Genomic DNA, 14,083 nt, shown 5'->3' with positions numbered 1-14,083 from the left:
CGTGGGTACCTGTTTGCTGTCTGTATGATGTTTGTATGAGCTGCTGTTGTGTTTGTGTCTCGGGCAGTGAGCGCCAGGTGCAGTAACTGCAGCCCCTACTCGTTCTGTAAAGGAGAGGGAGACACGGCCGACTGTGTGAATGCTTGCCCGGGTACAGGAAGACGGCACCAGGGCAAATGGCGCAAAGTAAACACACAGCTCCACGCAGTCATCTCTATTTCTCTGTTTGTTTGATTTGAACACTGCTTTTAATTTTTGGTCTGTTGGTCCAATTGGTCCAGTTTTTGTGTTAGATGCTGATGTTAGCCAAACCTCGAGTTTAGCTTAGCTTTTGCTAAAGGGAGAGATTTCAGACACAGACCGGTTCTTCTCTCCCTAGAGCGGACAGGTCGACAGTCTCTTCCGTTTGCTGTCGAATAGAACAAACAAGAGTTTAGTTATCTTTGTGTCTCATCTTGGACTCTTATCACTTTCCTGTTCAGGTATTTGTTCACCGAGGGACTGTGACGTCAACGCCCCAGTGCTCCTCACAGGGGTCAAAGGTCAGCTGCGTCTGTAAGCCCGACTACCAGGTGGTGACGGCAGGAGATCTGTGTACCCAGAAACCCTTGTTCGACAACAATGGAGGATGTCCCATCAACTCCACCATCCTGTGTCTTTAAAGGCCCAACAAGGTGAGGAGATCAGAGCCAGGACCAGACGCAGATGGAGAGAGAGACGTCAACAACAAAAACGTGTCCTTGATTAGAACCAGAAAACAACGGCACGAGAGATGATGTCATAACAAACATTCAGGAGAGTCTGGATTACAATTACAACCCAAATAAAAAACTCTAGAGACAGACAGAGAGACAGACAGACAGAGAGACAGACAGAGACAGACAGAGAGACAGACAGACAGAGACAGAGACAGACAGAGACAGAGACAGAGAGACAGACAGACAGAGACAGAGAGACAGACAGAGACACAGACAGAGTTTTTTATTTGGGTTGTAATTGTAATCCAGACTCTCCTGAATGTTTGTTATGACATCATCTCTCTGTGCCGTTGTTTCTGGTTCTAATCAAGGACACGTTTTGTTGTTGACGTCTCTCTCTCCATCTGCGTCTGGTCCTGGCTCTGATCTCCTCACCTTGTTGGGTCCTTTAAAGACACAGATGGTGGAGTTGATGGGACATCCTCCATTGTTGTCGGAGCAAGGGTTTCTGGGTACACAGATCCTGCCGTCACCCTGGTAGTCGGGCTTACAGACGCAGCTGACCTTTGACCCCTGTGAGGAGCACTGGGCGTTGACGTCACAGTCCCTCGGTGAACAAATACCTGAACAGGAAAGTGAAGAGTCCAGATGAGACACAAAGATAACTAACTCTTGTTTGTTCGTTTTATTTAAATGAACTGAAAAAATTATTTCTAAAAAAAGCGATAGGAGGCATAGGAACTGGTTCTGGTTCTGGTCCCAATCATTTATTTAACATGTTTCATGTTCCTGTCCTAATTCTTGTTCTGTATCTCGACAGCAAAGGAGAGACTGTCGACCTGTCGCTCTAGGGAGAGAAGAACCGGTCTGTGTCTGAAATCTCTCCCTTAGCAAAAGCTAAGCTAAACTCGAGGTTTGGCTAACATCAGCATGCTAACACAAAACTGGACCAATGGACCAACAGACCAAAATTAAAAGCAGTGTTCAAATCAAACCGAGAAATCAGAGATGACTGCGTGGAGCTGTGTGTTTACTTGCGCATTTGCCCTGTGCCGTCTTCCTGTACCCGGGCAAGCATTCACAGTCGGCCGTGTCTCCCTCTCCTTTACAGAACGAGTAGGGGCTGCAGTTACTGCACCTGGCGCTCACTGCCGACGACACAAACACAACAGCAGCTCATACAAACATCATACAGACAGCAAACAGGTACCGGGATTGCAGTAAATGCAATGTGTGTCACCTTGAGTCTCACTAGCTGACACCCAGATAACAAGACCCCCCCACCCCCACCCCACAATTTAAAATCCTTTATGGTCCCCTTCCTTTAACTGTTTCAGTTTGATGTGACGCACTAAAATCTAGTGTCCTATGACGATCTAGTTGCCAAAGTCCGGTCAGTTCAGCTGATACTGTCATCTAGTCGCCCTTAACTGTTGCTGTGAGCTCCCGAAGCAGCAACAAGCGCTTTGTGCCCAGTTTCATGTAATCATCTAGTTGGTGGAGCTTGAAGGGGCCATATGCAGCCTGAAAGGGAGATCTGCAGGCAATACTCAGGGCTGGAAAAGCTACTGTAACCTCCTCTGCTTGTTTTGTGTGGGGGAAAAAAATGTGATCCCCTATTTTGATTGAGAGGAGTAAATTTAATTTACTCCTACAAGCGCAGAACGGAATATCAATCAGAGATGAGATGTTTATCCTTTCAGTACAGAGGCAAATAAAACATCATCTATCATTACATGTTCATTGTCAATTACGCTAATTATTTTCAGTGTGGATATTGAATTAATAATACAGCTATTTCCATAGCTTGGCTAACTCTACCAGCCGAGCCTCGACTACCATTAATACTGTGGACACTTTCATACATTATTTACTACGTTGATGTAAATGCAGGAAACAGCATTCACATAGTTTTCAGTAGTACTTCTAGTGTTTTGATTTTTGTCCACCTGTGAGTAAGGCACCAGTTACCCAATAATCCCAACCCAATAACATGCAACAATACAGTCTGATATAGCCTCATATGGTTTATGTAATCTATAATGCTCTTACCTTGGTCACAGCGCTTCCCAGTGTACGGTGGTTGACACAAACACTGTCCATCACCCTCTGGACCTTCATTACACACTCCGTGCACACAGTCACACTCTGCACAGACACAATGACAGGAAGTATCAGTTTATGAAACAGCTGTAGGACGTTCTCTTTGACTGAAGACATGACCCCCCCCCCCTTTTTTTTTTTAAGAGGTCAGAGGTCATGAAGTTAGAGCACCTACCTTTATCACACTTTTCTCCAAACATGTTCTGATTCTTACACTTCTGACAGGCAAAGCCGGAGAATCCGTCCTAGAAAGAGAAGGTTTTGTTTTTTTATAACTCTCAGTTTCTGTTTTGCAATATCACCCAACAAAAAAACAAAAGAGCAACCTGAATATGTTCTTCCCCAGTGTCCCCCTCCCCACCCAAACACACAGAAGAAACAGGGAGAGGCTGACCAACATAAATCCAAAGTGGTCAAGTGTCTCAGTTAGGAATACTAATGTCATCAGTGCTAATGTTTATTTAAGGGCAAAGACATAAACAATACTGATCTCTTCACTCCTTAACAAACAGGTCGGACAGTCACAGACAGACAGGATACTAACATCACAGACGCAGGTCCCGTTGCCAAGGTCTCCGTCCAGACAGGCTCCGTGAAAGTTACAGGTCTTCCCTGACCAGCTGGGACAGGCTGCAGACAGACAGACAGACAGACAGACAAAGTGCATGGAAAGATGGAGAGACAGGTGATTAAGTCTGTGTCATTCCAGCTTCTGTTAAGGCTCCTACACACTGTGTGAATACAGCCACCGTGCATGTTCACGTCATGTCAGACTGCATGAGATGATCTGATAAAGTCTTGGTCTTAATCTGTGTCACTCTGTGGCAGATCAGTTTTGATTGCATGTCAAACTGTGAGATGAACGTCTGATGAATCGCAGCACTACAGCTTAAAGAGCGATGCGTCATCCTCTACTGTCATCCATCTGCACCTATATCATGTTCTGAAAATGCACCAAAACAAAAATCAGGTGAGTCCTTTTCCCCAATCAGCTGATTTTTTTAACATAATTGAAAAATGGCACATGCAGTGTAAGTCTGTTAGTGGATATTTTACTTTTTTATTGTTTGTTTGTGTGGAAATGAGTAAATAAAATCTTATTTATAACTTATTTGTTACCACTGAATTTTTTGTATTGAAATATTTTACGTTAATCAATGTGACATGTATTTGCTTCTTTGAAATCCATTTTATTTTATGTTTCAGTGACGCAGCTGATGATTATTGTCATTGTTGATCTGCCATTTATTTTTTAATCGTTTCATGCATGAAATATCAAAAGGACAGTGAGAAAACATCACAACTGTGCAGAATCCAAGGTGACGTCTTTAAATGTCTTGTTTTGTCGAACCGACGGTCCAAAACCAAGAGCTTTCAGTTTTCTATTACACATGACAAGATAAACTGCAAATCCCACTTTGTTCAAACTTAACCTGAAAATATGTCAATTTTTATTCTTACTTTGTTTGCTTGAAAAGTGAGTATAACAATCAATCATTATTAAAATATATATATGAAATATTATTTGCCTATTGATCCACTGATTGATCAATCTACTTATAAAACCGAACAATGACTTAACTGATTAATTAATTCTGAAAATGGCGGATTTATTTTCAAACATTTAATTGACAGTTTTTTTCAGCTCTAATACATTTAGATGAGCAAAATATTTTAATTCTAAAAATACAGTGGGATTTAAATTTCCCATTAAGTTTTCAGCAGTGGTTAAATGTCACAATTACATATTGACTTGTTTCCGAGAACAGAATGATTACAAATATTATTTCTCTTCATACATTGCAAAGACTTTAACTGTTAAGGGGTGCTGTAGCTGTAGGAAGGTGATTGGTTGACTGACAGCTGTCTCAGCCTATCAGACTCAGCTGAGGAGGTCACATCAGCTCCGCTCTGCTTTTGACAATATTTATGTTTGCTCTGTCTTGTCTTGAAATCTCTGGGTGACAGACATTACAGGCTGACAGCTGATTGCCAGATGATAATGTGGTTGCCTAGCAACAACAACAAAAAAAAAAAAAACTCAGGGTCTCTTGAGGCGTCCCTGTGTAAATGAAATGTGTGACTGTTAGTTATTGCCTTAAATAAATAACACCTGTGCCGTGTGGTTGATTATACTGACACTGAAAACAGGCGATCGATTTTTTTTTTTGGGCAGAGAAAAAACGACAGAAAACAGCACTAGAGTAAAAAAAGAAATCCGATGGGCTGTGTTATTGTGTATTAGAGGTGAGAATATAAAATACACACAGGCAGGTCAGTTTGACTCATAGAGAGTGAAGGCTTATATCAGACACCGAAACACGGCACAGTAGAGTGGAATACGGGGAGATGAGATCCCAGTCAAAATATGGTCCCGTTTCCCAGGAAAGAGATCGCAGGACGTTTTGCATGTGTGTGTTCGTCTATCTGCATGTTCTGCTTTTTAAGAGGGAGTGTTTTTGTCCTACAAATATGACCAAATATTCTTAAGAAAATTAAGGAATATCATCAGAAAATAAGAATAAACGTAATTGTACGAATTATTATCAGCAGTAATGTTATAATTAATTTGAACTAAATTTAAAGACATATATTCTTCAAGCAAAATTATTTATAATATAAATATTATAAATTATTTTAAATCACAGGAAAACCTTCAATCTTCCTCGACAGAAGCTCATAAAATCATGAGCAGGGATCATTTCATTCCCCATCTCCACGATCTCCAGGTAAACAGCAGAATTATACCATTCATGTGACAAAATAAACTACCATGAGTGCGTGCGTGCGTGTGTGCGTGCGTGTCTTACAGAGACACAGCGGCCCCCAGTGCTGTGGGCAGCACTGTGGCTGCATGAACCTCTTCACACAGATGTGCTGACATCCATCCAGCTCCATCTCTGTGCCGCCGATCTGCACCACGTAACTGCAGCACACAAGGGAACATGAGGTGAAGAAGCTGCTTCATTCACACCACATAATACTACCACTACTACTACATCTGTGACACAGTCATGGAGTTCAGGTCTGTGTGTGTGTATGTGTAGGAGAAAACAAGCATTCACTGCTTTGATGAACTGTGGATATGTAACCTGGTAGCAGCGGTGGATGAAGAATACAGATGCTTTACTGACTGACACTGTATTATACAACACATTATTAGATTATTATTATTATGTAACCACAGTTTTACTGCTGTAGCTCGTAGAGGTGGAGCTAGTTTAAATACTTTATATACAGTTAGCTAGTTCAGTCCGGTGGGTCCAAACCTGAGCATGGGGCCCTTTCAAAAAGAGAAACAAATACTATTATACACACATCTGTATTGTATTTTTTGAACTTTGGGCAGAATGTGAAACCATGTGAGAGGTTTAGAGTGGGAATGTCTCTAGTGGAACTGCTAACAACTCGTAGACATCTGAAATGTGACGAGGGGCCTCAGCTACACACTGTTTCCAAGGTCATAAGCCAAAAGGTTGGAAATCTTAATCCGATAGGTAACCAGTAACTGCAGTTGTTAAATGTGGTGGAATAAAATGAGACTGCTTAATACCATGATATTGAAACACTCAAGTAAAGTACAAATAAATAAAATATTTTTTTAAAAATCAATACATTTAATAAAAGTATTAAATAAAATAAGTTAAAGTACAGTAATTGAGTAACTCCACTTATTTATTTCCAACTATAATACATATACTGGCTGGTATGTACCTGCAGTTGGCGGTGCCCACTCTGCTGAAGGTGTGGGGACAGCTGCTTCTGACAGCGGCGGCACAGGAAGTGCAGGAGGTGTACACGTCCATCCTCTGTGAGATATCACATCGACCAGGAGGAGGAGTCTGAGGGAACAGAGGAGATGTGTGACCGCACAGCAGCAAGCAAGCACATGATACTTGAACTGAAGTCTACACTCATCTGTCATGTGAAAAGGACTCAAAAATATTTTCAGGAAAAATCTGAGACCTTGAAAAGTAACTAACGGTAGTAGTGAAGTCACATTACTGATAAAAGAAGTGTTTTATTATCATGTCTTTGATTATTGGATTTGTATCATTGATGCATTTCTGTGTGAGCAGTATTTTAATGTTGCAGCTGGGTGAGGTGGAGCTATATTTAACTACTGTGTATACTGTTTGGCAATTTTATAAGAATGAATCACATCTTATTTGTTGATTATACGTTTTGCATGTAAAACTTTAACCTGCATAGTAACTAGTAAGTTCATTTGTAAAACAAATATAGTGAAGTAAAATGTAGAATATCTCCCTATGAAATGTAGAGGAGTATTAATATGAATCGGTGTAAAATGGAAATACTTAAATAAATTACATAAAAGACATTTAAGCTCTACACACAACACAGTTAGTTTCAGTAGTGGGGGTTCTCCTGATGTTATAAGGAAGGCTGTTTAACACAATGTAACCCCCCCCCCCCAGTTTCAGCCTGAGCTGCCAACAGATTTAGGTCAGAAGACCTCAGCTACATTAAGAGTTTTAAAGTAGCAGTACTGTAGTTGAAGAGCAAGGTTATTTGTCGAACAAAATGTAATAAAAAAAAACCCCAAAACAATTCAAAGGGTTTTATAGAGTGATAAACTGATGAAAATAAGTTGTAGTTTAGTTTTGTGTGGCATGCTGCCTGCATCTGTGTTACAAGACTAAGAGTCTGCAGACCTGCGAGCATCTCTGAGAGGCGGTAGAGTTGTGCTTTGAGATAAGTGCTAATGTCAGTAAGCTAACATGCAGTTCATCTGAGCCTCTGCATCTGAGGCTGATGGAAATCATATTAGTTTTTATTATTTTGTCATAAACCAAAACATTGGACAAATTAACAGCTGGGCCTGATGACTGTGTTAGGTGAAAAATCAGTGGACCACAAATGACGACTTCATCCTAAAGAGGATAAAATGTGTGTATCATATTTCATGGCAATCCATCCAGCTGTTGCTGAGACATTTGACGTAAAATCAATCACAAAATGGTGCAAGAGGAAACGTCAAGGAATCACTGTCATTGAGATTCATCACCGTGGTACCATGAATATCTGAACACACCGTGAAGGCAATCCATCTAACGGTGGCCAATAGCACCAACGTGTTGGACTGACCCCGGCCAACACCACCGACCATAGAGACACTTCACTAGCATGTTTAAAAATCTCCATGATGTAACCAATGGAGGGACTTGGTTGTTTTATTATCTACAAGAAAAGCATCAGAATAATCAAGTCTGCTGGTGATAAACAACATGCACTCGTGCCTCTGTATCAGCCTGGAGAGAAACAGAGGGAATCTCTTCAGAGTGATTATTTTGTCACATTTCTGATGCAAGCTTCAAAATCGAGGTCAGAATGAACGATAACACTGAGCTTTAAGATTTGTCGTTTGACGTAAATGCACGAACATGTTGGCATTTAGTGGCTCTCTCTGGTCCTGTACTGATTCGACTGTTCACCCTCACACTCTGTATTTCAGTAAGCCCCAGTGTGAGCCTCTAATGAGGTCACTGGTTTTATGAATGAGGTTTTTTTTTGTGTTGGTGATTATATTTGACTCACAGAAATACGCAGAAAATAGGGCAGGAAGTGACAAAGCATTTTCTCCCAGGTGAGACTCTGAGACTCAACACACTTCACAGAGTGACTTCAAAACATCAGCCCTGTGCTGTGAGGAACATTTGAGATTTGGGGACACTATTGGGTGACGTTACAAAATCAGGAAATGTATCTGTAAGTAACTGATCAAAATATCAACTTACTAGCAACCAAAATAATTAACTCTAATTTAAACAAAGCTGAGCAGCAAAGAGACACTGTGGTGATGATTTCCTGGATCAGCTCCACACACAGTGAATAATGGACAGACTGGGATTCTACAACAACAGCCAAGCTGGTTTTACTGGGAATCCTTTTTAATGGAAGATTCACACCTCAAATCAAAATCACTTCGTTCACAATGACTGACAAAAACAAACCAGCTCAATGTCAGCTGACAAAATCTAAACAGTTTCACCAGTTGGTCGACCCAGAGTCAATTTAATGCCACATTTTAAAATGTGTTTTATGGGGGATTGGACTTGGCAGAGGAAGCTGCGTGTCCTCAACTGAAGAATATCAGTTTCGTCCAGGTGAGGAACACCTGTCCATCTCCAGTTTGACCAGCAATCTGCTGCTCAATGAAGGACTGAGGGTCAGATGTGCTTTACAAATACAGTGACATTTTAGAGGATGTCATGTCACGTAAAATCAATGTGCAGACATAAATGAAAGCAAACCAGAGACGAGCTAAGATTGCCATTAAATTTGGCACAGACAGTCATGGCCCTCAGGGGATGGACCATAATGACTGTGGTGATCCCTATGGGTGATCCCCTGGCTTTCCCTCGAGCACCACCAGCAGGTCAAACACACAGTCGTGTTCCCCTCAGGATGAATTGTAATAACTGGCGATCTTCTGACCATCATCGGGTTGAAATTTAAATTCATCACTGAACACCTGCAAAATTACATTCCTGTCATCCTTAGTTGCACTCTGTGTTTAGTGCTAATTAGGAAATGTTAGTATGCCAAAACACTAAATTAAGCATAAATTGCAAGATAAATACGGCTGCAGTTATATGTGCTTAACTACAGCCTCAGAGACTCTTACTAATGAGTCTGATCCATTCTAGGGACGAAAAGTCAGGATATCTGGTCAAGATCTGGGTCTCACGTGAGTCTCCCAACATGCAGGAAGCAACCTCATAAATCTCTGCAGTTCCCATTATTCCATTATTATGTCAGGCCTTCACTTTACCCCTTAAATTTTCACCTAATGCAAAAGCTAAAGTCCACTAGCTAGAGTCCACATGACCCATAATTTTTCATTCATTCAGTGACCAAAAGTGGCATTAGGGTCTGTACAGTTGAACACAAATGCTCTATGAGTTCAGGCTCTGGAAGGAAAACAATGAGTGGTGTAATTGTATTTAACAGAGTCAAGCAATCTACTTATAATTTAAAAATCTAAAGAGAACAAACAGGTGATATAGTATCTCAGTGTAATGGAGTTGGAAGTGTGTTACCTCTTGCAATGAAGTTTGCACGCAGAGCAGCAGCAGTAACAGAAGCATGGCTAAAAGTGTCACATCCGGGGGGAAATATATATCCACCGACCCAGCGTCCTCCTCAGTCAATAGTAAAAAAATCAGTAGAAAAAATAGAGAATGTGTCCAGGTTGTGAGATCTTACCCTAGTTTTCTCCTCTCATATCTAGTCTGAACCTCGAGCACAACCTGCTGTATTAGCTACAGGAAAAAACACACATATAACAACATCCTCTGTGGAAGGACAACAAAACTATCAGAAAACAATAGACTCGTATTCCAGCAGTAATGAGTGTAAGAAAACTCAAAGTTACCTGCTGTTACACGGAAAAACTAAGATAACTACTTAAAATGTGAAAAAAATAAAAAATAACAAATACAGGGTGGATCCAGGCAGCGCTCTTATTATCAGCAGTGTTCTTGACTCATTTGCAGTCTGAAGGCAACAATCCCTGTTATGTGAGACCTTAGAAACAAATAACAACTAACAATAACTCTCAGCTTAGTGTCTGGTAAGGCAGAGAGCAGCTAGAGAGGCTGGAGCGACTGCTGGCGTCATGTCTTTTCCTCTCTAATCTAGAAAAAAGAAAGAAAAAAAACAAAAAAAACAACAGAAAATGGCAGCTCCTGGAACCTCCCAGCAGAGGTCATCTCCTCCTACTGCTCCCCTTGTAGTAACACAACAGCACTTGTAGTAACGGTTATAGTACTGATAAGGGGGAGCTAGCAGCTGTAACAGTAGCATATTTCAGTCACAATAGCAATGTTAGCAGCAGTATACAGTTGCAGCAGAAGTATATTAACTTATCAAAAACAAAGTCACTACTCCCTGTCCATCGCCACCTTCCAGAGCTCTGAACTCTCTACATGGACTACAGCACCTGTAGACCACTGGCCCCCAACCTGGGAGCCAGGACCCACGAAGGGCTCACAAGATAATCAGCAAAGTAAGGAAATAGGATTTAAAAAAAAAACATTACAGATGCATGTAATATTGGTTATTTTTCTGACTTTTGATGAAATCTTTTGCTTTCTGCCTGTGAAATCGCTGAATGAATCTTAAGGACTTTAAAAATCATTCGAATGAAACAATCAGAGAGGAGAACGTCCTTCAGGTTGAAGATCATAGATATACCTGACCTGTGAGAAGGGATGACATGGTTATAAAGGCTCATCGGTTGGGAACCACTCACCAAGACCACACAATAGATGGCCTAACCACACACACACACACACACGCACGCACGCACGCACACATTTCTTACACTGCTGCATATGTTTTCATATATTTGTGTATATCATTTATGAGTCATACATATATCTACATACATTCAGTGAGCTTTATTAGTTACACCTGCACAAATCCAATATATTTATAATCTATAAACTTTACTGTTATGATGCCAATAATGTGCATTTTATTGACAGTCATGGAGGTGTTCAATCATTTATACTGTACGCTTCAGCGCTGACGTCATTGGGAGTGATGGTGTTTTACTAGACTACATTATATTCAGAGGCGTTTCTAATATTCTGATCCGCTCCTGTATGTGAACAAGGGAGGACAAAGTTGTTGTATAACATACAAAGTAATTTGTAACTAATAAATAAAATGTCAGTTTTAAATAACTAAGGCAGTGTAGTAGATTGTAGTGTTGTACTACATTACACAGTTCACCACCTTAAACACTAATCCTTTGTCTCAAACTGATGACGACCCAGTTACCTCCCACCTTTGCAAGAGTAGTTACGGTAAACAGTAGTTTATTTTGTAGCACGATGACAAAGTTTCAAACAACACCAAAGATGACACAAAAGGACACTGCACAGTGTTCAGTTAGAAATACAGTATGAACCTGGAGCAGCCAGAGGAACAACAGTCACAGAAAACACACCGACCTTTGGTTTTAATCACTCTGGTTTATCACTTTAAAGCTGTTTTCAGAACTACTCTTCAAATAAAGATTAGTACATTTTTGTCAGATATAAACTGCTCACTGGATTTGTTTCTTGGGCTTGTTCTAGATTTTATTGGATTTTTATTTATCGATTGATCTGCCAATTATGTCAAGATTGATTGATTCATGTTTTCATTTTGTTTGGTTTTGGAATTTCCTAAAACCTGAGTCTATATCTCTAAATATCTTGTTTTGTCCAATTAATAGTGGAGGAAACCCAAATTTTATTAATTATGTAAACAAAACAAAAAAAAGCAGCAAATCTTAAAAAATAAAATAAAATAAATCAATTAAACAATTAATCAATTATTATAACAGATTCATTTTTTTATATTTACGAATGGTTTCAGCTCTAGATATATTACTTCTCTTTATTATTATAACCCTGGATTAAAGAAAACATTGCTTAGTTATTGCATGTGATAATTTTACCACATTTTCTGTTCATCTTTGGTAATTTACCTTTTCTCACTCACAGGTCGCCTACTGCTCACCAGAAAGTCTGATGACGGGAAATTTCTCTCTGAATTTATTCTCCTGAGGATTCTCACTTTTGATCTTTGCCTTATGTTTTTGTAGATGAGCTGTAGCAGAGAGTTCGGTCAGGAGTTGTTACTGTTGCTGTGTGAAATAAAGCCTTCGAGACATGATGCAAATAAAATAGCTGTATTGACGGAAAAAGAAAACTCTTTAATCACTGCTACGACTGCTAAATAATTGACTAGCAGGTAATATTATAATATTCTGGCCCCTTATTATAAGGTCGGTCCAAAACGAGAGAAAGAGTGATTGTGAGAAATCTTCTTTCTTCCTTACAGGAAGTTTTGGGCGGAATTCCCCTCCTGGACGTCCCAGTGGGGCGGTGTGATTTGGACGGATTTCCTCGTCAGCTGACACAACTGCTCGTTTGCTTCTAAGAATGAAAAGGAACAAATGTGAAATCTGAGTTCCTTTCCTGTTTTAATTTAGTTTGACTCGACGAACAGATGACAGGCCCAGCGAGGTGAGCCAGACCAGAGAGAGGGTCAAAGGTCAAACTGCATACCGACAGAACAATAGCAGGAAGCAGGCTGAAACTCAGGCGCTGACAGTAAACCACTATAGAAGTTTACTGCCTTGCTCACTGGCTCTCCAGCAGTAGATTTTTATCTTTTTTATCTTCAACTTTTGAACTGTTTTGTCAAGCCTTAACAGATATCTGTTTTAAGCTTTATTAAAATAGAAACTTCAACATCAAGTCTTAAATTTGTTGGCTCAAAGCTTCAGAGTAACAATTACATGTACTGGGTTACTGGTGCTGGGTTATCAAGTTGGATGCAAACTGGTTGACAATGGAAAAACCTTTTCAAAAACGTTTGCTCTGCCATTACACAGAGAACACAGACTGACAAAGACAGATTACTATTGGACAGCACAAGGCTTAATTCAGTGCTGCCAGAAACTACCACAGACACGAACACGTTACAGGACAAGAGACCAAAGAAGTTTCTTCCTCACAAAATTATATCACTTATATGTTTATGTTTAGACAATAGTGTGACAAAATTGCGTGCTGCTGACTATCTGATATTGCGTATGATTTAGATGTAGTTTGGTCTTGTGGTGTGATGAGGTCACATCTCTGTGTTGCCTTGACATTGTCTGATTAAGTCCACGTCAAATGAACCTAAGGAATTAAAACACTGTGTGAAGGACAATATGATAATCATAATCTTTGAGTGTTGCATAATGACACCGACAAACACACACAGACACACACACACACTGCTGACTCCTTAAAAAGTGAGAAAAACATTAAACAAGGAGTAAAGAGAGAGAAACAGGGGCCTGAGCCAGAGGTCATGGGTATCTCTCGGCCCATGTCTCTGTGACCGTCTCAACCTCAACAAATACCTTCAATCAGCACTCTGGGCCGGAAAACAGCCGAGCAGACGAGAAAGACCATGAAAGATAAGAGGAAGTGAGAAAGGATTTACTATCAGTGTCACATCCCTTTGGTGTTCCCTGGTGTCTTTCTGCTGCAGCTGTTTATGAAAGGACACTTAAACTGAACTCAACAGAATATCCAGATTAACTCAGGTATCATGAATTTGAATTTTCACCTTCACTATGTTGGCAGTGGTTCTCCAGCTATGGGTTGACCTACCAGGCTGAAAAATGTGCAATGGAACTAACAGTGAATTAATTAATCTCACTTAAATCATGTACAAAATAAAGACGACTTACCCTAAACTCCACG

The 14,083-nt window shown here is 40.3% G+C and overlaps 1 protein-coding gene across 1 annotated transcript in view; it reads right to left on the bottom strand.

Annotated features, from left to right (window-relative positions):
• stab1 (stabilin 1) overlaps positions 1 to 10,412 on the bottom strand; it is a 68,698-nt gene extending 58,286 nt beyond the window's left edge. Inside the window, exons 1-8 of the mRNA XM_022742001.1 lie at positions 9,866 to 10,412; positions 6,516 to 6,643; positions 5,612 to 5,727; positions 3,346 to 3,431; positions 2,977 to 3,046; positions 2,751 to 2,846; positions 1,733 to 1,846; positions 1,134 to 1,321 (exon numbers count right to left, since the gene is read on the bottom strand). Of these exons, the coding sequence (XP_022597722.1) occupies positions 1,134 to 1,321; positions 1,733 to 1,846; positions 2,751 to 2,846; positions 2,977 to 3,046; positions 3,346 to 3,431; positions 5,612 to 5,727; positions 6,516 to 6,643; positions 9,866 to 9,913 (846 nt within the window). The 5' untranslated portion in view covers positions 9,914 to 10,412. The remainder of the gene's footprint in view (positions 1 to 1,133; positions 1,322 to 1,732; positions 1,847 to 2,750; positions 2,847 to 2,976; positions 3,047 to 3,345; positions 3,432 to 5,611; positions 5,728 to 6,515; positions 6,644 to 9,865) is intronic.
• Positions 10,413 to 14,083: the final 3,671 nt, after the last annotated feature.

Source organism: Seriola dumerili, unplaced genomic scaffold, assembly GCF_002260705.1.
Source record: "Seriola dumerili isolate Sdu_G_001 unplaced genomic scaffold, Sdu_1.0 BDQW01000066.1, whole genome shotgun sequence".
Lineage (NCBI taxonomy): Eukaryota > Metazoa > Chordata > Actinopteri > Carangiformes > Carangidae > Seriola > Seriola dumerili.
Note: the sequence above shows the minus strand (reverse complement) of the source record. Positions and strands in the feature narration are given on the sequence as shown.